Here is a 23,725-nt window from a genome sequence, read left to right as displayed (position 1 = left end):
CATTATTATTTATCACTGATGCACCAATGAAGCAGTGCTAACCACCTTGAAAGATGGCTGCGTTTTGCTGTAAGAACATTGTCCAGACAGAGGAGAGAGAACAGGGAGGCTGGACGTGGGTTTTCTTTCTTGTGTTCTTTAGAAACCTGGACTTCCCTTATTTCTACTGTATTGTGCTGTTATTGAAAAATGAGAGCTGTATGGCTTTCTAGTGCCTTACTCTGCTAATAAAGCAAATTGTTGTGAAAGACAGTAAATCACTTCAGCAGCATGTAATAATGCCTGGGGCTCAGTCGTAAGTAGGACGCGGGTGGCGCTGTGGTCCAAACCACTGAGACTCTTGGGATTGCCAATCGGAAGGTCGGTGGTTCAAATCCTCACAAGAGAGTGAGCTCCCATTGCTCTGTCCCAGCTCCTGCCAACCTAGCAGCTCGAAAACACGCCAATGCAGGTAGATAGTTACTGCTGTGGCAGGAAGGTAAACAGTGTTTCCGTGCACTCTGGTTTCTGTCACGGTGTCCCGTTGCGCCAGAATCGGTTTAGTCATGCTAGCCACATGACCCAGAAAGCTATCTGTGGACAAGCACCAGCTCCCTCAGCCTGAAAGCGAGATGAGCGCCACAACCCCATAGTCGCCTTTGACTGGAATTAACCGTCTAGGGGTCCTTTACCTTTTTTTAAAAAAAACCTTTAGAGTTGCCACCTGTCTTGTATAATCCAGGATTGCCCCGTATTTCAGTGTAAAATGCTATGTCCTGTATTGATACAGTTTGACCTGTATTTCAGGTCCTCTCTCTCTCTCTCTCTGCCAAGTTAAGGAATCTCTCCAAATGCATGTGTTTGAAAAGGTGTGTGAAACATCATGTATAGCCATGCACAGACAGATTTACAAATTTGTGCGTGTGCGCGTGCGTGCGTGTGACAAATTCCAGAGGGGCCATCCTGTTAGGCTGCAATAGATTATTTTTTAACAAAAACTGATGACATCATTTATTGTTTTTTTATATAATTATCCAAGGCTGCAATAGATATTAATGGATTGCTTTGAAGTCACTCAGGCACCAGATGAAACAAAATGTCCTACCTTGACTGAAATGCTTATCACATTTGCTAGGTCCTCTTTTCCACAACACTTTCTTATGTACCTACCCTTCTAGGATTTAGCTTGATCAGTATCCTTAAGATCAAGACCCACAGAGCAGTTGTGAGAGCAGGTCCTTCACGCATGGTGTGACCATGCCTTTGCAACTGGCCTTGTGTACGCATCTGCTGTCAAGCCTGCCCCCACCCCTCGAATCTAAGAGGGTACTATTATAGGTGCTGGGGCCAGAGCCACCCAAATTCTTGGATTTAGTGAAAGTTAGAATTAATCAAGTTTTGATTAAACCATGTCAAACCCTGTAACACGCTCCACCCCCCCCCCCATTTAGTTTCTGCTAACAAGCCAGGCCAGCAGGGATGGCTGGATGGAAGTCCACTGGGAGAATAAAGGCTGATGATGGCCAGTCATTAACCCATTAAGAAGGCCACTAACAGAGACTCTCTGGGCCAGACAGAAAATGGAGAAAGCCCTTCCTTGAGGTGAGAGATAGCAGAGACAAATGGTCAGAGTTTCAGGAGGGAGGGGCAAAAGTGCAGTGGGTGGTGAGATAAGCGAACAGGAAAAAGTGTCACTTTTGCAAGCCAGAGAGGATGGGGGCAGAGCACGGGGTGGGCAGTCTGTTTTATGCTGCAGAGAGGGTAAGACATGATGTTTGGGGTCTCCTGGAATCAGAGGCTGCAGCAAATGGGAGGAACAGGACCTTCTTGGGATGTAAATGCTCTGCACTCTCTCATCTAGGCACAGGTTGTACATATGTGTAAATAAACCATATATCCTAAAGACACCAAAGGTTCTGCTGTGCCCCATTGTTTCAAAAGGTAACACAGACCCTGGTAAGCGCGCCCAGTACCCCTGCAATCTCACACCACTTGGGAGATTTGGGTGGTGCATAACTGTACCAAACTAACCATCCCTCAAAACACACATTCACTCTTCAATTTTTGTTTTAATTTAATTTTTTTTATTTTTCAGTTTTATAACACATTTAAAGATAAATGTAAAACCCCCACAAATCCTCCAAAACAGGATTCAACTTCCCGGCAATTCTGACACAATGAAATAAATACCAAGCCCTCCCTCGTCCGGAGGGGAGTATAGATTCATCCTTATTCATGGCTATCCTGTGCTCTCACACTGGACACAATACATGCACGGGAGGGCAGTATCATGCAGACACCCAAAGACCGGGGCACAGGCAGGATTGGACTGAGAACGGCACTAGGGACTGGAGCAAGGCGCTCAACCTCTGCAGGAAAGGGGCAGCTGGGATCCCTGATGTATATATTTCCCTAACCTCCCTACCCCTAACCTTAGCCACAGAGGGATATAGGAAGACCTGGGAGATGGTTGGGGCTGGACCCACTACTGCCTCACATGGCATCAAATGGGGAGAGTGGAATACTATATATCCCAGACCTCAATAATTTGAAATGGGGGAGGAATGTGAACAGTCAATTCACAAGCAACGTAGCACACTTTAAAGTCAGGGTAATATGAACAACACCCCCACCCCCATTTGTCCCTCCCCGCCCCTCCCACCCCATAATCCTCAGAGGGTATGACTTGAGGGACACTGGCTGAACTGCAGGTCAGAAGAGACCACAAAACAGAACAGGCAGGAGTTGGAACTAATGGGAATGGAAGCAATCTCTGGGATTATATAGAAGTTCTCTCCTCCGTATCCTTGTGGCACTGTATGCCAGCTTGCGGCCTCTGCTGAGCAGAGCCCCCTCTCTCACTCTTCCCCCTGACCAACCATACCTAGTATTCTTGGTCCCTTTCTCTCACAACTGTGGCCTCTCACAGGCCCAGCCCTGGCACCAGCCACTGCGAGTCAGAAAATGCAGAGACTACCCCACGGCGGGCTCACTCCTCACTCTCCAACTTCAGGCTAACGCTGCGCGTCTTGGCTCGGGGCTGGGCGTTCCCTTGCCCCTCTCGCTCGGCCTGACTCTGCCCCCTCGAACGCAGCAGCTGGCTCTGTTTGCGCAGGAAGTCGACGGGAGCAGGGCAGCCGTAGCTGCCTTTGCCCAGCGTGGGCCTTGTCGTCCCCTTTGGCGAGTGGGCAAGAGACGCCGCTTCCAGCTGTGCCAGGTGTGCAACGTAGCCATCAGACAGGAACTGCAAGGAGAAAGGAGAATGCAGCTGGTGCTTGCTCTGTTCTTTACCTCCCCTCCCTGAGGGAGCAACAGGCTCTGTAGGCCTCAGAGCCTGAGGAGCCCCCAGCCTGCAGCTGAGGCAACGCTTTTTGGGAAACAAAACTTCATACCTGGCACTGGCTTTGCAGTTTTTTCACAGCCCGGCCCACAATGTAGATTTGAGCTGCGGGAAGCCCTAGAGAACTGTAGACTGAGATATCCTTGGTGGATCCATAGCCAGCCACTATGGTCACCTCTGCCTGCAAAAAATGGAAGAAGAAGAAGAAGAAGAAGAAGAAGAAGAAGAAGAAGAAGAAGAAGAAGAAGAAGAAGAAGAAGAAGAAGAAGTTTGGATTTGATATCCCACTTTATCACTACCCGAAGGAGTCTCAAAGTGGCTAACATTCTCCTTTCCCTTCCTCCCCCACAACAAATACTCTGTGAGGTGAGTGAGGCTGAGAGTCTTCAAAGAAGTGTGACTAGCCCAAGGTCACCCAGCAGCTGCACGTGAAGGAGCAGAGACACGAACCCGGTTCATCAGATTACGAGATTACCGCTCTTAACCACTACACCGCACTGGCTCTCATCGGTGACTTCTACACTTTTTCTCCTGTGGTGCTCTTTCCGCTGCACTCAGAGGCACCGCAAGGGCTGTCTGCAGCCCTTTCCAGAATAATGTCTGGACCATGGGTGAACACTTACATACCTCCTGCTGAAGACCCTGTAGAAAGGCAGCCTTCTGTCGAAGAGGGTCATGTGTGAGGCCATCACAGAAAGAGACGACCCCATGGGGGAAGTTATGTTGGGTAAGCCAGGCCACCACCCGGTGCTTCTGCATGTCTGGACGCCCCGTCACGTAGATGATCATGTAACCAGAGTCCTGCCAATGCCTAAAGGTGCAAAAAAGAATTATTTGTGGCAACTGGGTGATTCCTTCATTCAGGGTGCCTTCTGGGGTGTAGGACTAATCTCCCTCTCTTCATTATTTTTTTAATGTCAAGTTAGTAGTAGCCCTCTCCGCTTCCCATGTTGTATGCTGCATGAAGAAGTGATTTCCTTTTGTACAAGGTGGTTGTTAAGAGTGAAGTGGCACTCTGTACCAGAGGCATTTTGAAGGGATGCAGCCAATGTGATCTGCAGAAATATCTGCTTATAAACTTCTTTACCTATCAGACACCAACTCTAGTTTAGCCAAATGTGAGTATCAAAATAAAATCCAGTCATCCGACAAAACCATCTTTCAATAAATCCACCTTGACAGCATTTTGGAACTGAGATATATAGGTGTAGATATAGCTATATGACAATGGGGGCGGGGAGTAGTCTTGTAGAAGAGTGAGTATTTTTAAATTTATTTTACACATTTTCACTCTGTTGGGAAAAGTGAACTTCCACAGTTAAGCAGACTCAAGGAGGGCGGTGGGGGACATGAATGTTGGCAAGTTTGATTTCTTACTATGCTGAGCATTCACATATCAGTCTTTGCAGCTCAAAATTCTTGATGAATTGTGATAAAGCAAATTTTGAAGGAATAAATAAGTCCAGCAGGAAACGAGTTGTGGAGAGATTATCATCAACCCCCCACACACACACTTCAGAGTCAATAGGAAAGGGGGAAGTGACAACCAGGTCGGGAAAGGTATGGGGTCCCCAGCAAGGGCTATTACCTACCTTACTACATCAACAGCACCAGCCCGCACCTTGGGGTCGCTGCCCATAATGGAGACACTGGCCGTGAAGGAGCCATCGATACTAAAAACAACACAAGGTGTGGACTTCGCTACCACAGTTAGGAAGCACTCTGCATAGGTGTGATCACCCCTGTGGAGAGAAGCTCAATGAAGGAAACCCACCAGCAAGTGCCCCTCCTCTCAGAATCGCCAGTGCCTGGCCACCACACTCAAAAGACCCTACAGAGACAGAGATGACTGACATCAGAAGGCTGGTGGGGCTTCTCCCTATAGCTTCAGAAAACCAAGGAAGGAGCAGGTCAAGCAGTTCAGCTATGGCAAATGAGACATCCTACCAATGTGAACCACATATAAGGCCTCTGCCAGGGCCAAATGGTGATCCACTTGGTCCCAGAGCCAGAATCTCTGTTGTTGTTGTTGTTGTTGTTGTTGTTGTTGTTGTTGTTGTTGTTGTTGTTGTTATTTATTAAATTGCTATACTACCCTTCATCCAAGGATCACTGGGTGGTTTACAATATAAAAACACAAAAATGCATAACATAGTAATAAACAAAAACCAGTTACAGGTGGGTAGCCGTGTTGGTCTGCCATAGTCAAAACAAAATCGAAAATTCTTTCTAGTAGCACCTTAGAGACCAACTGAGGAACAAACTCAGTTGGTCTCTAAGGTGCTACTAGAAAGAATTTTCGATTTTGTTTAAACAAAAACCAGACACACACACAGACACCCCCAGTTTAAAAGGCCATAGATGGTTTAATTAGCCAATGGCCTGGGACAAGAGGAATGTTTTTGCTTGTTGCCTAAATATATGTAATGAAGGTGCCAGACGACCCTCCCTGGGGAGAGCATTGCACAAGTGGGGAGCCACTGCAGAAAAGGCCTGTTCTCATGTTGCCACCCTCTGGACCTCTCATTGAGGAGGCACATGAAGAAGGGTCTCAGATGATGACCACAGGTTCCAGGTTGGTTCATAAGGAGAGAGGCCGTCCTTGAGGTCTTGTGGTCATAAGCCAGGCTGGACTGAGGATAGGATTTCTGCTCAAAAAGGTCAAACACAGGACAGGGTTCACCACACACTCACCTCACGACCATTCGGACAGGGTACATGCCAATGCCCAGCATCTTCTCCTCGGGGAGGGTGTAGGAGAGTCTGCCACTGCCACTTGTCACCTCTGTGCCATAGTGCACCCATTTTCCTGACAGTGGCTGTGCCATGATGTAGATATCCACCTTTGGGAAGAGATCAAGGGCAGCAGCAATGCTCAATTCAATGCACATACCTCTTATACTGCGTTACCTGTACCCAAGCTCAGCTAATCTCTTAGGGTTGGTGAGTCATGACCTTTTCCGAGTCTGGAGGGGGAGAGGCATGATTTCCTCCTTAATTCCTGACTGCATGTACTGTTCATATCCTTCATCCCACACACCCCATCTGAAAGTTCCCTGCTTCGTTTTGATTTAACACTAATTTTATCCCCCTTTCCTTACAGCTCCTCAGCCCCTGTGGGAAATATCCATGCCTTGCTTCCTCAGGACTCATTTGTGACATGGCCCATGGCCCTCGTGCGGCCTGTACTTGCTCCACCTCCACTATTTTCACCCATATGGCCTGCTCCATTCTGGTCTGCTGCCCCCTACTGTTTTTACTGCTGACGTCTTCAGTACAATCCTGAAATGTCCCCGAACCCCCATGTAGCTATGCTTTTTGTTACCTTCTCCCCAGTCAGAGTCACCACATCCAGCGGGCCATACATGAAGCGCCCGCTGAAGACCTGGGGTCGCCCCTCACACACGATGACATCACTGGCACGGTGGTTTGCTGTCACATTCTGTAAACCAAAGGGGTAAAGCAGTTTTTACTAATTTCACCTCAGCAAAAGGGGACGTTAAAACACAGGAAGTGGATCTGTCCGCACAGGACAGCAGCAACAGGTCTGGCTAGAGAACGCAGCATTTCTAACATGCACTCATGAGAGGAAATTTGGGGAGTTTACATTGCTTTTGAGGGGGTTGGGAAATCTCACCATATGGTGGCTATCTGTTCCTATAAAACAAGGATGGAGAACCTGCAGCCCTCCAAATGTAGGGACTACAACTTCCATCATCCTTAGCCATTGGTTGTTCTAGCTGGGCCTGATGGGAGCTGCCTGGAGTTCAACAACATCTGGAGGGATACAGGTTCCCCACCCTGCTCTGCATGCATTTCCTACAGAAATACAACTGTGGGAACAGTGCCCTTTTCCCTGGTTGGAGTGTCTTCTAGGCAACGTGGGAGTGCATTTGTAGGAACCAGCAACAAAAAACACAATTTTTTTCTTGTTTTGAGGTTGCCATATTGAAAACAAAACCACCTTACACTGTACTTGACAGGAGAGGGCAGCAATCACCCTTCCTCTGTGAGGTGTTTTTTTAATTATTATTTAACACAATTTATATACCACTTGATTGCAGTAAAACATCTAAGTGGTTTACAAGAAATATTAAAATTATCAATAAAAAACGGTTAAAACAATTAAAAACATTGAATGCAGGATTCACCTAACCAGTGCCATCAGTGGAAACCCTGCACAATGATTTTGACTTTTACAATGTGTCCCTCCCCAAAAAAATTGGCTCTGGAGGGAGTTCAGAGAACGCCCAGAACAACACATGAAGGGAGGAGATGGGGATCGTTCCATCCGGTAAGCTGAGATGCCAGTCCAGATGGAACAACTGGAAGAGCACAATGTTGAATTACAACCAGTAAGGTAATTAAAATCAACAGTAAAATAAATTATAGCACGTCAACATCTACAAGTCTGCACAGGCTTGCCTAAACAAAAACGTTTTCAGCCGTAACAAACATAAAAGAGTATTTGCTTCCTACTGAATGATCTTGTTCCCTGGAACAATTGTCAAACCTTCAAAATCATCACAACTGCTTGAGAGAAACTTCATTCAAATACCACCTACATTCATGTTCTGAATTATGCATCACAACCTGTTATTAGAGTCTTGTATTTAGCTCTGCAACCTACACAGCCCTGAGCTGCTGTACTTCCTCCAAGTCCTAGTACCCAAAGCCATCTCAGTTCCACCCAGGCAGGTGCCTACCCCTATCTCACTACACAGTCAGGGAACACCACCTGAACCTTTAAAAGGGCAGCAGCATTTGTCTCCTAGACCTAGAGCAAAAAACAACGAGACGTCTCTTTGTTGCTCAAAGGCTTCATTAGCATCACCTAGCATGACAAGCCAGGCATGTGTTTGTGAAAGTGGTTAAGTCCAATCAAGAGTGACTTATGGGGTGCGGCACTCATCTCGCTTCAGACCGAGGGAGCCAGCGTTTATCCACAAACCGCTTTCCAGGTCATGTGGCCAGCATGACTAAACCGCTTCTGGTACAATGGAACACAGTGACAGAAGCCAGAGCACACGGAAACGCTGTTTACCTTCCCGCTGCAGCGGTACCTATTTATCTACTTGCACTGGTGTGCTTTTGAACTTCTAGGTTGGCAGAAGCTGGGACAGAGCAAAGAGAGCTTATCCTGTTGCACAGATTCGAACCACCAACCTTCCAATCAGCCAGCCCAAGAGGCTCAGTAGTTTAGACCACAGCACCACCCGCACAAGCTAATGAAACTGTCCACCCCATCCTCAATTTTAAAGCAAGAAAACCTAAATCTTGTGCTCCAAACAGATCTTGCAAAAAGCTGTGGTGATATGGTAGCATCAGTGAAATCATCCTTAAGGCTATTAGCTGTGGAAATGATAGGATCAGCTCATATTCCTTTCCCTGAAGACACCAGGCCAAGCCAGAGTCCTATTTCCCACTTGCACGTGTGAGTTAGAGGCACGGTAGCCACCGTGGGGGACAGAGCTCCATACCCGGATCTTCACTTGTGTTCGTTTCCGCTGCCACTTTTCACGAGGAAATGCTGGGCTGTAGATGGAACTCTCCTCATTCTCTGTCACTTGGGGCTGCTCTGTCTCAATCACCTGCAAACACAAAGGAACATCAGGGCCAGGCTTCAGGAGTGCCATTCACAGGCACCATCTCCTAGAGTTTCAGTCACAATCCCAAAATACATACGCAGGCCAGATTTAAGTGGACAGTTTCATTGCTCCCTTTGTCTGTTATATACAGTAGTTCCTAAATAGATTCAAAATGTGAACCTCTAGAAGCTTCACACCAGAGCATACTAAGGGCACTTCCTAACGGCATCCTGACTGAGAAGTCATCCTGATTACTTTGAAGGAAGGTTATACACAGTGTTGGCTATTTAATGAGCCTTCCCCTCCAATTTGCTTCCAGGAAGGGTAGGCTACATTGTGATACATTTTCCTGTCACCTTCCTTATTGCAAAAAGTCAAATCTTTGGGGAAGTGGGTTTGTTGCACAAGAGCTCCAAATCAGCTTTAATTGCACATCTGAAGGCAGCCCTGTTTAGGGAAGCTTTTAATATCTGAAGGACTACTGTATTTTAATATTTCGCTGGAAGCCACCCAGAGTGGCTGGGGAAACCCAGCCAGATGGGCGGGGTATAAACAAACAAACAAACAAACATTATTACTGTTACTATTAACCTGAATTTGCTGACATGTGACACGAAAATATCATTAGCCTAATTGTCCATCTAGCCCAGTGTTGTCCACTCTGGCTGGCAGTAACTCTTCAGGGTCTCAGTCACAGGCCTTTCCCATAATTTGATCCCTTCTACCAAGAGATGACAGGGATCGAACCCAAGACCTTCTGTATGCGAAGTTTTTGTGCTCTACTGGTGAGCCACTCCTACAAACTCCTGTGTTGTTTTTGGTTTTGTTTCTCCAAACCAGTTGTGCTCTGTATGACAAAACAAGCCTTTGCCCAGCACTGTCGGGATCTCCTTGCAGTGTTCACCTGATCCAATAACTTGTTCCATAATCCACCCAGGTACCAAAAGAAAAGAATCCGCCTTAAAATCCACACCCCCTCCAAAATTTACATCACAGTTGCACTTAACTATGCAAGGTAGCACTCACCTACCACCAAAGCTGCCTGTACAAATTTTATCCACCCAAGTCTCTTTCCATTTCCACTCCCATGTCCCCTGCCTGGGTTAGGTTTCCTCCTATATGCCGCTCCCTCTACTGTGCAAACCTATTTTTAGATGCCAGTTTCCCATTAGAGGAACAAATAGAGCCCACCACACCCTGTTCCCCAGCACAGGGACATTTGCACCTGCCCACAGCCCTGGTACCTGGCGCAGGATGAAAGCCGCCACATCAGCACTTTCCCAATAGCTGGCGTGGAAAAGGTGAGGGAGGGTGATGGTGGGGAAGGCCGTCAATGCCTCAGGGCAATAGAGAGAGTAGTCAATGCGTTTAGCACCCCACCAACGATCCAGAACTAGACATGGAGGGAAGAGAAACCGTTGTTAGGGTGGCCCCATTTGTCTCCTCACTTCAGCTGTGAACTACACTCATGCGGCTGCTTTTACTTTGTCTGCCCGTTTCCTGTTATCTTTACTTCCTCCCCGACAAATAAACAAGTCCTACTTGTCACATTCTCTGAGGCCTCAAGTCAGTTAGACAATATTAACGCTGGCGCTGCTAGGGATATGGCAACATCTGCCTCATCAACCAATCCTTCACAGTCTAAGAGCACAGGCCTCCCTGCCTACGTTGATGGCCTCTCTGCTGGTTTCTGCTAGTGGGGAGTAGTGCTCTTGGGGTGGGGTGGGGTGGCCTGTGCCATAGCAGAGGCCCCAGCTACGTCCAGGCAGGCAAACAACTGCTGCTGGCAGTTCTCCCGCCAGTGGTAGCAAGAGAAAAGCCTTGATACGGGGTGTTTTCAAGGACAGACATGAGGTCCAAAGACCTGAGAATCTCAATCCTCAGGACACTCAGCTACAACAGCCTGGGGTTGGTGTAGCAATAAAATAAAATGAACTGTCCTGTAGCGACCTTCTGCCCTGGCCAGCGCAAGGGAACAGGGCTTGGGATACGGTGGTGGATTTCTCTGCCCTTAGATAACACCCCCACCCCCCAAAGGAAGGGAAGGCAATGGATGCAGGCGGGAAATTGGAGAGAACAGGTTTCCAAAGGGCCAAAATATTTTATTATGCACATGTTTCATCTTTGCATTTAACATGCAAGTTTTTTGTTGTGTTTTTTTTAAAAACAGAAATAGGATCAGTTTGGGGAACAAATAATTATTGGGATCACAGCAGGTGAATTTAACTTGTTCCTCAACTGCTGCAGTCCTAAAAATAAACCCTCCCCTGAAATTGGGATTTCCCCTACAAAGCAAATGCCAATCATCAACCACTCCCCCCCCCCCGAGAGCTGATTCTATTTGCATTTTAAAAAAGAAGAAGCCCTGAACATTAAATGCAAATACTATCTTGGCCTGCAATCTTTAAATTTCATTCATTTCAGTGGGCTCTTTCAATTCTACCTCACTAGAATTTAAGCAGCCTGGCTGCGCACAGAAATACAGCCTTTTGCTCTTTGTTCCTTTTAATTCAGGTTTTGGGTTTATTAGTATGTCAGGCACTAACTCAGTGGCTTGGCAGAGCCAGAAGAGTGTGAAAGCACTTCAGTTCAGAATGCGGAATTGCAAGTGACACAAAAGGGTACAATATGCCCAAGCTATGGTAGCAATGTCAAATTTGGGTGGGCCAGTCAAAGAACAAGCCTTTTCTTGGCAGCACGGCAAATATTCAATCCTTGCAAAATGAACTCGTTTGACTCACAGACACAGGAATCATTGTTCAGGGTTCCAGTCTGAATCTGCAGTTAGGATTCAGTTCATGAATTCAGAAAAGCCTGCTTAATACACTTTTTGAGCTGCTGAGCATCAAGGAAGAGCTTTATGCACCAATATTTTAAGTTATGAAGGGAGCACAGGAGAGACACCCCCACAGATTGTTAGTGACCACGCAGGGAGTATGTTACAAGTACTTTAACCAAATGGATACGTGAAAAACTTTGTTAGAATCCACTATTTGCAGTGTTTAAAACAGAGAGAGCTGATTAATTTCTGGTGCAAAAAGTTATGAGCATCATTTAAAAAAAAACAAGCAATCAAACAGGGATTTTTAAACATTAAGGAGAGAAAAGCCATAACTTTCCCTCCTCAAATGGCCTCATAAATGCACTTGGATGAAAAGTAGACAGGAAGCCAAATTTAACTGTGTTTGCATAGAAAGTGGTGGCGGTGGGGAGGACAAGCAACATGTAACTTACTCTTAACAACTTCATTGGTGCTGGTTACAGCAGTCTCACATGTGGTTGCCTCGTTCCCTTTCCAGAAACCCCCAAAAGCACCAGTTGGAGTGGGCGGTGTCACAAGGTCTAACTCATCCATGAAGAGGGAAGAGTGACTCTGCAAGGCCTCAGCTAGGCCAAATGGAAAAGTAAACAGAGGTGAGTATGGCAATTATAACACATCCCCCAAACCCTCCCAGTCTTCCACTGGTCTTATGTCTGGTGCCCTCCAAGTACTGTGCCTCTGAAGCAATGCTGACTTGCCGCTGTTTAAAATTACTATTTTTCCCCTCTCAAAGTGGCTTCATCCCTGCTTTACTCAAACTTCTGCTGTTGTTTAAACCCACCATTTTCCTCTCAGTGTCTCTCTCTACTCCCACATTTACTTAAACTTCTCCCCTTGTTTAAAACAGCCACTCCCCCCCCCTTTTGGTGTCTCTCCCTTCCTGCTATATTCAAACTTCTCCCTCTTCCATTCTGCCTCATGTGACAGAAATAAAGGATGCAGAGCCCTCAAATATCCCTTAGTACCTCCACACATTGTATGCCACTCCTGGTACCATGTGTTGTCTTCAACATGGAAGTTCCAGGTTCATTGTACAGTGGTGCCCCGCTAGACGAAAATAATTCATTCTGCAAAAATTTTCGTCTAGCGGGTATTTCGTCTTGTGGAGCGGCAATGACAGCCGCGCTCCGCAAAACGGAAAAAAGACGAAAATTTTTCGTCTTGCGAGGCAGCCCCATAGACTTTTTCGTCTAGCGGGGCAGCCTTCCGCTAGACGAATGCCTTCGTCTAGCGAGTTTTTCGTCTAGCGAGGCATTCGTCTAGCGGGGCACCACTGTATTAATTCAGAACAGGTATTTTATTAACCAGCAAACACCCATATATACACAACACCCACCAACAGAACTTATCACCTTCTGCAACTGAACAAGCTGACAGGCTTGGTATTCAGATTCTATTTGTCTTAAAGTTATCATCATGGAGGTGTGCACAAAGGGGGTTGTGGAATATAAGCAAGGAGAAGGCATGGGCATGGCAGGGGATTGGCAAGCAGAGGGAGCAGCAGCACAGTGTGTGTGTGTTTACAGTCATTTGAGTGCTCAATCCTGCCAATTCTCACATTCCTGTTTGCCCTGTTCCATGAATATTTTAAAAAAATAAATCATGAAGGATTCAGCTCCATCTCGTAGGCAGCTATATCAAAGTGGGGTTGGCAAGTGCAGTGATCAGAGGCATAGCTCCCAGCATAAAATACAAACACAGATGAACAACAAAATTATTCAAAGCTTAAAGGGGGGGAATGACTGAACAAAACCTATATGCTTCACTATATTACTGCTCTCAGTGCAGAAGGAGAACAGAGGTTCATAATTTGTGTGGTCTGCGTCTGAAAAAGAACAGAGGAACTTCCCCTCCTCCTTGAGCCTAACGGTTGAAGCTTTCGAGACACTAGCTGTGCCATGGGTGGCCACCCATATATGGGCATGTATACCACACCACTCGTAGAAGAATATGTTTTTAAGCTGAGGGTGAGGACTAAGGCTGGGTCTATGCATGCAGTCAAATGAGGTTGGAACAAGCCGTAGAATGGGTCGTGTCACTCCAGACCACAGACCATGTAAAAATGCATTTAAAAATGAAACATACAAAAATCTATGCAAATACCAATGCAGCACACTTTTCTAGTTTTCTATTTGTAGGGAGCATTTGGTGTAGGGGAACATGGAGCCATTCCATCTGGCTGCTGCAAAGGAAGAAGTGGGAAGCGGGGCCTGCACCGTTGGCTCCGCTGAGAAACCAGCTCCATTGGGTCCTTCCGTCCCTCAACTGTCCTGTAGCAGCAGCCATTCAAACCGTCTGCAGCAGACCGACAGGTGGAAAGCAGGACTCAAGAGGAACAGCCAGGGGCTGCGGCTGCTGCTCCCACAACAGCTGCTGCCTCTTGCTCTCACCTCAGTCTGCTTTGTGGTAAGTCAGCCCTTCCTGCAGGTGGAGACTGTCTTGTTTACTGCTGATCAGTTCCGGGAGCCTTTTTGGCCAAGCAGCAGAGTAAAATGCTTGAAATAAATGTTACCCTCCACTACCATGACTCAAACCATCCAGCTCTGAAACAGTTTTAGGTCAAGGCAGGTGCAACTTGCCCCACTGCTGCCCAGCGTTTCAAACAGCTGCACCTGCTGAAAATCCGTGTGTGGCTGAATGCATGAGTTCCTTTACTTCTTCACAGAATGCTAGAGCTCCCTAGAACAGATACGCACCCAGGGTACCCCATATTTCAAAATAAAAATAACTTTCCCATCACCCCAATACTGCCCCCGTGCAAATCCAGCCTGGCATTCTTCAACACAAATGAACATGGGAGACCACCCAAAGTCACATCTCCAAAAGTCCCTGCATCACTGTGCTGCCATATCTCATTCCTGCTATAGCAGGACTCTTCCAATCCAGAACCCATATTTAGTCCAAACATGCATTCCAGGTCATTTGCATTAGAGTAGGGCTGCTGCTGCTGCAACTCAGATCAGGTTGCACCCCAGGAGGGGATCCCACAACCCACCAGTTGAAGATCAAGATACTGTAGCATTTCCTTCCACACTCCCCCATAATCCCCAAAGGAAGCATTTCCCTCCACAATCCCCCATAATCCCCAAAGGGACAGAGTTCTATGACACCACATTTCCCAAGCATGTCCGAGGCTAGTCTTGGCGTCTCTTCTCACCCAGTGACGTGGACGATCCGTCTCCCAGCGGATATTTCTGGTAACGGGGTATGCCAAAGGGAGGCACGGCGTGGAACTGGCGGGCCAGCAGAGGCTCCAGGCGCGAGGCGCAGGGGTCAGCCGCGTGAAACAAGTTGTAGACCTGCTCGCAGGCTGGGTGCATCTGGGCCACTGAAGAGGGGAAAGAGAAAGGGTAAGGAATCCTGCTTCAGCAGAAGGGGAAAGGCAAAAGGAAGACAGGGGAGGGGGAAAGGACCCTTACCGTCCAGTGCTGGCATCACCGTCTTGCGGAGTGCAAGAACCAGCCCCAGGGGTGAGCCAAACAAGAAGAAACCAGACACCTTGAACTCCAGCTTCCCAACCGTGCTTGGCCCCTCAAAGGTCTCTATCATCGAGGATGACGAGTTGCTGCTACGGCGAGGGTCTCCTTCTGCCTCTGAGGCAGGCATGCTAGCCTGCAGGCTGGAGAAGGCAGGAGAAGACTTCCATCACTGCCAGGAAACAGCCCACAGCTCCCACGCTCTCCCCCACCAGAATCACCTTCCCTACAGTAGGTTTCCACCAGGCCAGCATTTTTCTCTGTTGCCTGAAAGGTCACACGATCTCTTTGTTTCCTCTCCCCATGTGAAGAAGCATAAATGAACTTGTGCTGTCCACCCTTCTCAGACGTCACCCACCCCTACCACCCAAAATCAGAGCCACCTTTATCTTCTGTCTTTTTAAAAAAGAAAAAAAGTTGTGAACATGCTGCATTTTTGTATGTGCACCTGTTCAGCTTCAGACAGCTTGTGAATTTCTTTCAGGAGACAAAAAGCCAGCTATTTCTATATCTGTGAGCCCTCCTAATTTAGATCAATGTTTCATCTTCCTCTCTTTTCGGACAGGGGAGCACACTGCCTCTAACGTATCAGGAAATGTTTATGAACGTAAGTGCAGTCACACAACTTTAGCATTATTTTAGCATAAAATAATCTTAAGGAGAACCCAAGAGGGCAATTGTGGGGCAGAAAAAGTGCAAATGATACGGTTACATGTGAAGATTAACACCAAGATAGGAAGGAAAAGAGTAATCCATGTTAGTAATAGTGTCAGCTATATTTGTGCCTTTCCTAATTTTATAAGGCATGAGGACCTTCGGTCCAACAACCTTTTTGTGTGTGTATGCATTGCATCTTTGTTATTATTGTTTTGGCTATTTATAATGATTTAATGATTTGTCATAAGTGCTGGGAAGGATTTAGCTTTTATTTGTAGGCTTGGCGGCAGTGTGAGTTTGCCTGAGGGGTGAAGGGTTTTGGATAAAAGGAGATACTCAGAGGCTGTTCTGGGGGGGTAGAGGAAGCTCCATATCAGGTCCTGGGTGTCAGTAGCCCTACGCTATGAATGGGTGCACATTTGACCGCACTTTCAACCCTAATGGGCACTAGTCTAATTGTAACCAATTCTTTTAACCTAATAGGACAGTCTGCTTCACAGACCAAATTCCCACATTGCCTCACCTGGTCAAGAACTGCTGCTGCTGCTGTTGTTGTGAGGAATCGGGCTCCTGCGTTACGTTGTCACTGGGTTTCTGGATGGAGGGAAGTGCCCCGGGCTCAGGACTGGCACGGCCCATCCCACACACTTCTGCCCTCTCAAGTAGTGGGTCTCGCACAACAGAAGTCTCTGGAGAAAGCAGCTCAGTACTCTGAAGAAAAGGGGACAGATCAGCAAGTGTACATCTCTGCTCTACTGAGGAGATTCAAAAGCCTTTGCTATTCACAAGTGAATGTTAAAAGAGGGAGGGCCTTCTTCTGGTAGCAGAACCTACTAGGCCTCGAAAAGGAAATGGGGTGGATGCTGGGTTTGACCTGCTATATACTAGAGCAGGAACTTTTGGGCAAGCAATACTTGCTAGTCAAATCAGAAGAAACCCTCATCCCTCCCATGTCAAATCCCTGTTGCTCCCCAAATCTGAGAACCCTCAGAGCTCAAGTAAGGAAAAAAAGCTGATTATAAATGCATAAAGGAAGGGGTGTACCACAGCTCAGTAACTGACCATGCTGCCACGGCGACTGCTTCCACGACTCCCTGACCCACCAGCACGGCTGTGGCAGAGGGCATCGAAGGCCAGGATTCCACCAACACAGTCCCCAATCAGCAGCACCTATAAAGGGGGACGTGAACACAGTTAGTTCCCCACTGATGAAAGGAATGTCCCCACAGTCATTGCTTAATCAGAGGAAGCATAAAGCTTAAGCCAGCCTCTTAAACAAGGCTTTGCATTCCCACCCCTTTCCTACAACTGAGAAGTGCATCCGGCGGAGACTGCACTGCTTTAACCAATGCGGATGAAAGCCAAGGAATACTGGGGGCTGCAGTTTTATAAAAGAATGGGGTTATGTGATGGAGATGTCTCAGAACCTTCACAAAACAAATGATTTAAAAAAAATAAAATCTAGTATTCCTTTCCCAAAAGAAAAAGACCCTAATTCTATTTTTAAAAGAAGATAAGGCAAAACAAAGCCATAGCATGGAGGGTAAAATGCTTGTTCCAAATAGAGCACAGAGGGCTTCCCCTCAAAGTTATTTCAGATTCCCAGCCCTCTGACCTGGCCACAGAAGCCTGCGCCATCAGGAGAGTGGATGAAATTGGCATAGGCCTGGTTGGTACGGGAAATGACGGTTTCGACGGCATTCTGGTAGCTGCCGGAGGAGGTGGCCAGGAGAGGCAAAGCGGCCAATGGAATGTGGTCCTGGCTACTGGACAGACTGTCGCCATCATGACTGTAGGGGCTGAGTCTGGAAAAGGAGACAATGAGAGAAACGATCAAGACACGCTCTCAGACCAAGGATCTGATCATTCTCACAACACCCAGATCTTGGTACTGAGCCCAGGAGGTGACTCCAGATTACCGTCTGGATTTAAGGGCTAGAACTTAAGGAACCAACCTAAGGCAGGCAGCCCATTCAGAAAGAGAGGCACCTTTTCTGACCACAGTTTAAAAAGAGATCTTGGGCCAACGGTTTCTCCTTGATGTCCTGCCAGTGGGGAACTTTGGGGAAGTGTATACACACACACACACACACACACGCTTTTTAATTATTGTTTTCCATATATATATATCGGGGTGTGTGTGTATATATATATATATATGGCAGCCTATGAAAAAGGGAACAAAATTACCTCATGAAAATCCTACTCTAAGATCTCTCGTCAAAGTCTCAATACTTCACCCAAACCACAATTCCTAGGTAAGCACTTATCTACAGTAGCATATCATGAACCCTTTGCATGACACTAGGCACCATACACTACCACATGCCTCACCCATTTCTCCTAAACACCCACCCACCCCGAATAAAGGACTAGTGCTTGGGATAGGTCTTCATCCAAGCTGCCTGGAGAAAGCACCAGCGCTCTCCTTGAGCTCCTGAACAATCAACTGCCCAAAGCCCCGAGTCAGAAGGGAACAGTCCTGCTCCCACCAAGCGCTCTTGAGCCTGACAGAACACGCTTCCTACTTGGAGACGAGGGCGTAGGCAGCAGCACAGATAGGCGGGCAAGGCACCAGGCGCAGCGCAATGTGCCCCAGTGCCTCGGGGAAGTGTAGGCGGGTGACGGAGTCCAAGGTGGCGCTGAGCGTGTGCACATCGGCCTGTTTGGAGCCCGGCTCTCCCACGCCCTGGTCCAGGATGTTGCCGCTGTGGAGGATCAGGAAAAGCGCATGGATACGGCATGTCCTGGAGTTGCCTTCCGAGCCAGCCTATGGAAAGAGACATGGCAAAGAGTGAAGGGCACTGCTGCAGTGGGCATGGAGTGCTGTTGCTGGCATCACAGGCAAGCCATGACAGCAGAACTGGGTCTGGTGTCAAGTTGGGGTTCTGGAAAAGTGACTTGGGAGGCAACAACCATGGTCCTGGAACCACAAGTCCTTGGCGCCATGGTTCTGAAGGTGCCAACATGGGAAGGCAGTATGATGAGGAGGGGTTCACTCACCTCTGGTGGACCAGGTGCCACAACACCATCACTGTCTGGCTTGGCAGCCACAGCATCAACTGCAAAGACAACAGTGTTTTAGTTCATGGAACCAGGCAGAGAAGGAAGAGAGAAAGCAATGGGAGGCATGAAGGATGGAAATCACAAAAGGAACAGGAATAGCCTTCACAGTTATACAGGTAACCTGCAACTTGTGCTGCTTTCACTTACAAGACTGCAGCTATGCACTCAAGAGGGGGAATACATAAATAAATGGAGGGGGGAACCCACTGTTCCCAAATTTTGGGAAAGTGGTGTGAGGGCTCTGGCAGCATCCCAGAGTCCTCGTGCCTCCTTCCCAAAGCCCGGTAAGCAGTACTCCACCTTGCAAGGAGGCCAGTTCCTGGGGTCCTGACTTTACACAATTTCATTTTTACAAGTGGCCCCCTTGGATCTGAAAACTTGCATAAGCTGTGAGTTACCTGTACTTCAAGGGACAGAATTATATTGCCAGTGCCCCATGATCTTGTAGCAATAAGGAGAGAAGTCTAGAGCTCTGCATGAAAACAATTATGCTGCAATACCACCCTGGTATTATTTTTTCAAACTAGGTTTTATCGGTTTGGTTGGTTTGAGGGGGTGTGGGTTGGACGTTTTTGTGTGCGTGGAGGATGTGCTTGTTTTTGCTTGTTCTTTATTTGTTTTCAAGTGTTTGTGTGTGTTCTGTCTGTAGCTTTTTGGAGGAGGTGGTTCTGAAAAGCTCCAGATTTTGCTCTGTGAAATGAATATTCTGTGGTGCCTATGGCAGTTTCTTAGATTTTCACATATGGCCCCAGGCCCATAGAAGTTGGAGACTCTTGGTGTAGAACATAGGCCATTTTCAGAATGTGAGATGTGCAGTTATGGAGTTATTCACTCACACCACAAGCAGACTCTATTCTGCATGGAACACCTGAACCGCTCTCTTACCAAGAACATCATCTGGCTCAATGGGTCTCTCTAGAGTGTCGAGAAAGTCATTTGAGTTCCACTTGGTGATTTCCTTGGCAAAAACATCATCACTGTCGGAGAAGTCTTCTAGGAAAGGAAAAATCATTGAGAGGCAACTGCACTGCAGACACTGAACAAACTGCCATGTTTAACAGGACTGCGCCAAAGTTCACAAACAGGAGATCTGCTGCCCATCAGTGTAGACCAGTGGTTTTCAATCAGTGTGCCATGACACCCTGGGGTGTCACCCAGGGTGTTTACCCAGGGATGCAGCCAGCAACACTGCCCTCTGTTCCTCTTTCCTTCCCTCCCTCCACTGATGCCCTCTCACATCTCTTGCCTCCCAAAGGCTTGTTGGGCTGTTAGATACAGCAGTCCTGGCTACAAGCTCCCCAAGCAAATGGTGCTTCCCAGGCCCCTGTGGGGCAGTGTGAGAAGGTACCTCTCTTTGGAGCAGGGGGGCAGCTCAGAGACCAGCAGGGGGCAGCTGCAGCAGCCCAGTGGAATCCCAATGAGAAGGGAGAGGAAAGGAGGCTGAGGGAACACTCCACAGGGGAGGGTGTTCGGGAAAAGGATGAGAGGCTGCCAACTCTACAGGCAAAGGGTGACATAACTGGGCTCCTGAGCCCCACAGGGGTGCTGCAGAAAGAAGGTAGTTGGTCAAGGTAGCCGTGGACTCAAAAAGGTTGAAAATCTCTGGTGTAAATTCTGAGCAAGATGGGCCAATGGTGTGTCTCAGTGTAAGGGAGCTTCCTATGTTTCCTATAAACTTGGAGCATTACACATGCAAAACGTGCTCTCTTCCTATGCACAAAAAGGTCTGCCTTTGCATGTGTGCATATTTACAGAGAGTAAAAAACCAGAGATTTTGATCTTCCCCAATCCACACAAATCGGATCAATCTGGGGAGATGGTTGAAAGATGAAACTAAACAGACACAACTCCAAGCCCACAGAGGGCTGGTTCACACAGGCCCCTGTAAACCAACCTCCACGTGCTTGCAGTGGCAACTGTCAGAGCCAACAGCGACAGGCACCCATAGCTCTCAGCCCTCTCAAAAACAGATGCATACACAGAACCCTCCTGTACCCAGCACTGCATACCATGAGCATCAAAGAATTCATCTTCAGAGCTGTTTTCGGAATCCCGTGCAATATTTTGCATCCGCCACTCTGATAAGCTGTGAGAAGATACTCCAGCTGTAGGGGCGTCAAGCATAGAGTTTATGACCAAGAGGTAAAAACAACAACACTATCCTCATATCTAAAGCAAGCCCAACTTGCTTCCAATGCTAACATTATAAAATAACCCCAAAGTTTTCCCCATGCAAGCAACAGTTAGCTTCTTATCATAGGGTATATACAGGAGATTATGTATTTGGAACAATGGGGGCAACTTCACCCTTTTACGGCAGCTCTGACACTCAACATTGGTTGCTTACTACTGTATGACTAAGAAAAGGAAGTTTCACAATGGGAAGTCTGCCCTCTCTGTTTTCCTAATTTAAAAACGCAGCAGCAGCTACTGTTCATCTAGTACAAGAGAACGAGCCATGAAATTGATTAAGCTTAATTACAAATAACGGCAGGTAAAATTTATTTCAGAAGGGAACCGTTGCACTTTTTCCATTTTAAAATGTACAAGCGTGCATATGTCTCTCCATACTTTCAGGGTGTGAACACACACACACACAGAGAGAGAGAGAGAGAGTATTGGGGTGTTTGAGGGGTAAGGGAGAGGAGAGGAAAGGAGAGAGAAAAAGTGTGTTAATAAAATGGACACTCTCCTATATGCCCATCCAAAAGCCTACCTCCAGCAGCAGTATAACTCTTTTACACCCAAAAGAAGGAGCAGGAGGGGAAGTCATCTATATCCTTCTCACACCTTCCTGCTACACTGCCATTTGCTGCCTCCATTTGCCAGAAATGACTGCTCACCAGCATGCTGAGAAGAATACGATGAGCGAGAAGACGACGACCACTGCTTGGCAAATGGATCATCTGGAGAGGAATCGGGAGCCCTTAGGTTGTCAACTCGGTCCTCCTTCTCGCAGCCACCCAGCTCAGCCGGGCTCTCAGGGCTGGGCACAGCAGGCCCTGTGTCGGGCTCGATGCACTTGGCCATTTTCTGAGCCAGCATGAGTGCCGTCTCTTCCTCCAGCCTCCGGATGTCGTCCATGGTGAGATCTATCCATTCATCCTGCCAGCACCAGGCCTGGCGGTGGGCCCGAAGCATCACCTTCCGCAGACCTACAGGGGATGCCACAAACCATGGGGCCACTTCCTCTTCAACCCCCAGGAACCATTAGCTTTCTTTATCATCAGGCCTAGCTCCAGCTCCCAGTGCATTATGGGACAATTCCGGCATTAGATATTATACCTTTAAATGTTTCCATTGCCCATTTCCCTCAAAGCTAAGGAAAACATTAAGGTGCAGTTCAGATTAACAAGATAAACCAAATTCAGAGAATAGGGAGGCCATTGGATTAAATGACCCATCCCAGCTTGTGTGTGGATCCCACTCACACATCCAGCTTCGCTGCTTGAAGCCAAACAGGAAGTGCTTCCGCTGCTGCTCTGCTCAGGCCAGAGCATCCCTTACTTAGGTTGCATGTTGCCGGTGAGATTGATGAGATCTTGCCAGAAATCAGTGCCAATGCCAGCACCACTTTTCAGGGAACCACTCCACCAGGGGTTTCTGGTGCCCAAGGTGGCTGCTTCACTCCACCTCATGGGGAGACCAGCGCTGCACGCACCTAACCTTCTCCATCTCATCTTGCCATTATATTTCAGCCATCATCAACTCTGGTTAAAACTGTGACTAGGCATGAATCTGCAGTCCCTTTGAAAGGCTGGTTTTAAAACCAAACCCCAAAAACACACAAAGTTAAGTGCCAAGTTAGATGTCGAACCATCCATGCAATCTGCAATTTTGAATTTATTTATTTACTAAGTAAATTGGGGGAGCGGGCTGTTTCCTCCAGATCAGGACCCTGGCATGGAGACTAGGTGGGGGGCTATAATCCTTTGTCCCTGGCTAAAGCCGCAATCTGAATTGGGGGTGGGGTGGGGGTTCTATGCCAGCAATTTACATTGGGGGAAAATTCCCTTAGCAATATAAATAGCAGGCATGGGTGCCCCACTCTGGACTGGAACAAACGTCAAAGTATACCCCTGCCACCGCCGCCCCACCGAGAACGAGGGCTCCATTCTGGATTGGGCCTCCGGCACTTGCAACTCACGTTTTAAACACCATTCATGCAATTGTTAACTGTGCAAATGACATCTCAACTTGCCTGAGCCAGCCTTAGCTAGCAAAGTTCAGGAGAGGGAAGGGAGAAGGCATGCATAATCCTCACAGCCCAATCCCAATTCTGAGTTCAGTAGTGAGACTGAAAGAGGAATAAACCTGAGCCAACGTCCAATACTCACACTGTTTCTGCAGGAAATATTGATGGGTAAAAGCAGGCAGGAGTCCTGTCTGTCACAGAAGAAACTCTTATCTGACAATGCCATGCCTTCCTTTTCACCACCCTACCACCTCACCCAACACTTCCCTGGAGGCAATTAATAAACAATGCAAAAGCAAATTAAGCATACTGCTTCTGGCGAGGAACCATCTGGTCGGATGGTTCATAAAGGAACCATCACTCAGAGAAGCTTATATTTTGGTGCTTCATCAAGTCATGAAGGATCTATTGTCATATGTGAATGATCAGTCTATTTCTTTAATAAATAAAACCTTGACGTCTTAGGTAAACGCCTGCAGCAGGCTGCTTCTACTTTCAGTTCCCCCTGAAGAAGCAGGCAATCCGTAATGCCAAGGCACAGACAACACAAAGCTGCTAAAAGATCTAATAACCCTTTGCTGAGAAAATAAAAAGAAGCAATTT

The 23,725-nt window shown here is 47.4% G+C and overlaps 1 protein-coding gene across 3 annotated transcripts in view; it reads right to left on the bottom strand.

Moving 5' to 3' along the window:
• Window positions 1–2,057: 2,057 nt before the first annotated feature.
• The window catches only part of PITPNM1 (phosphatidylinositol transfer protein membrane associated 1), a 33,718-nt gene continuing 12,050 nt past the window's right edge, over window positions 2,058–23,725 (bottom strand). For 2 of the 3 annotated variants that reach the window (XM_033157720.1, XM_033157703.1), the window contains exons 6-24: window positions 21,771–22,082; window positions 20,937–21,032; window positions 19,813–19,920; window positions 18,865–18,923; window positions 18,390–18,631; window positions 17,477–17,666; window positions 16,924–17,031; window positions 16,385–16,572; window positions 15,148–15,347; window positions 14,886–15,056; window positions 12,142–12,294; window positions 10,152–10,300; window positions 8,800–8,910; window positions 6,645–6,761; window positions 6,014–6,162; window positions 4,912–5,061; window positions 3,947–4,130; window positions 3,372–3,500; window positions 2,058–3,223 (exon numbers count right to left, since the gene is read on the bottom strand). In XM_033157720.1, coding sequence (XP_033013611.1) covers window positions 2,969–3,223; window positions 3,372–3,500; window positions 3,947–4,130; window positions 4,912–5,061; window positions 6,014–6,162; window positions 6,645–6,761; window positions 8,800–8,910; window positions 10,152–10,300; window positions 12,142–12,294; window positions 14,886–15,056; window positions 15,148–15,347; window positions 16,385–16,572; window positions 16,924–17,031; window positions 17,477–17,666; window positions 18,390–18,631; window positions 18,865–18,923; window positions 19,813–19,920; window positions 20,937–21,032; window positions 21,771–22,082 — 3,071 coding nt within the window. In that variant the 3' untranslated portion in view covers window positions 2,058–2,968. The remainder of the gene's footprint in view (window positions 3,224–3,371; window positions 3,501–3,946; window positions 4,131–4,911; window positions 5,062–6,013; window positions 6,163–6,644; window positions 6,762–8,799; window positions 8,911–10,151; window positions 10,301–12,141; window positions 12,295–14,885; window positions 15,057–15,147; window positions 15,348–16,384; window positions 16,573–16,923; window positions 17,032–17,476; window positions 17,667–18,389; window positions 18,632–18,864; window positions 18,924–19,812; window positions 19,921–20,936; window positions 21,033–21,770; window positions 22,083–23,725) is intronic. The other variant, XM_033157712.1, reaches the window with a different exon arrangement.

The sequence above is a fragment of the Lacerta agilis genome, chromosome 1 (assembly GCF_009819535.1).
Source record: "Lacerta agilis isolate rLacAgi1 chromosome 1, rLacAgi1.pri, whole genome shotgun sequence".
NCBI classification, from domain to species: Eukaryota; Metazoa; Chordata; class Lepidosauria; order Squamata; family Lacertidae; genus Lacerta; species Lacerta agilis.
The sequence above is the reverse complement of the archived record's forward strand: the minus strand, read 5'-3'. Positions and strand labels throughout refer to the sequence as shown.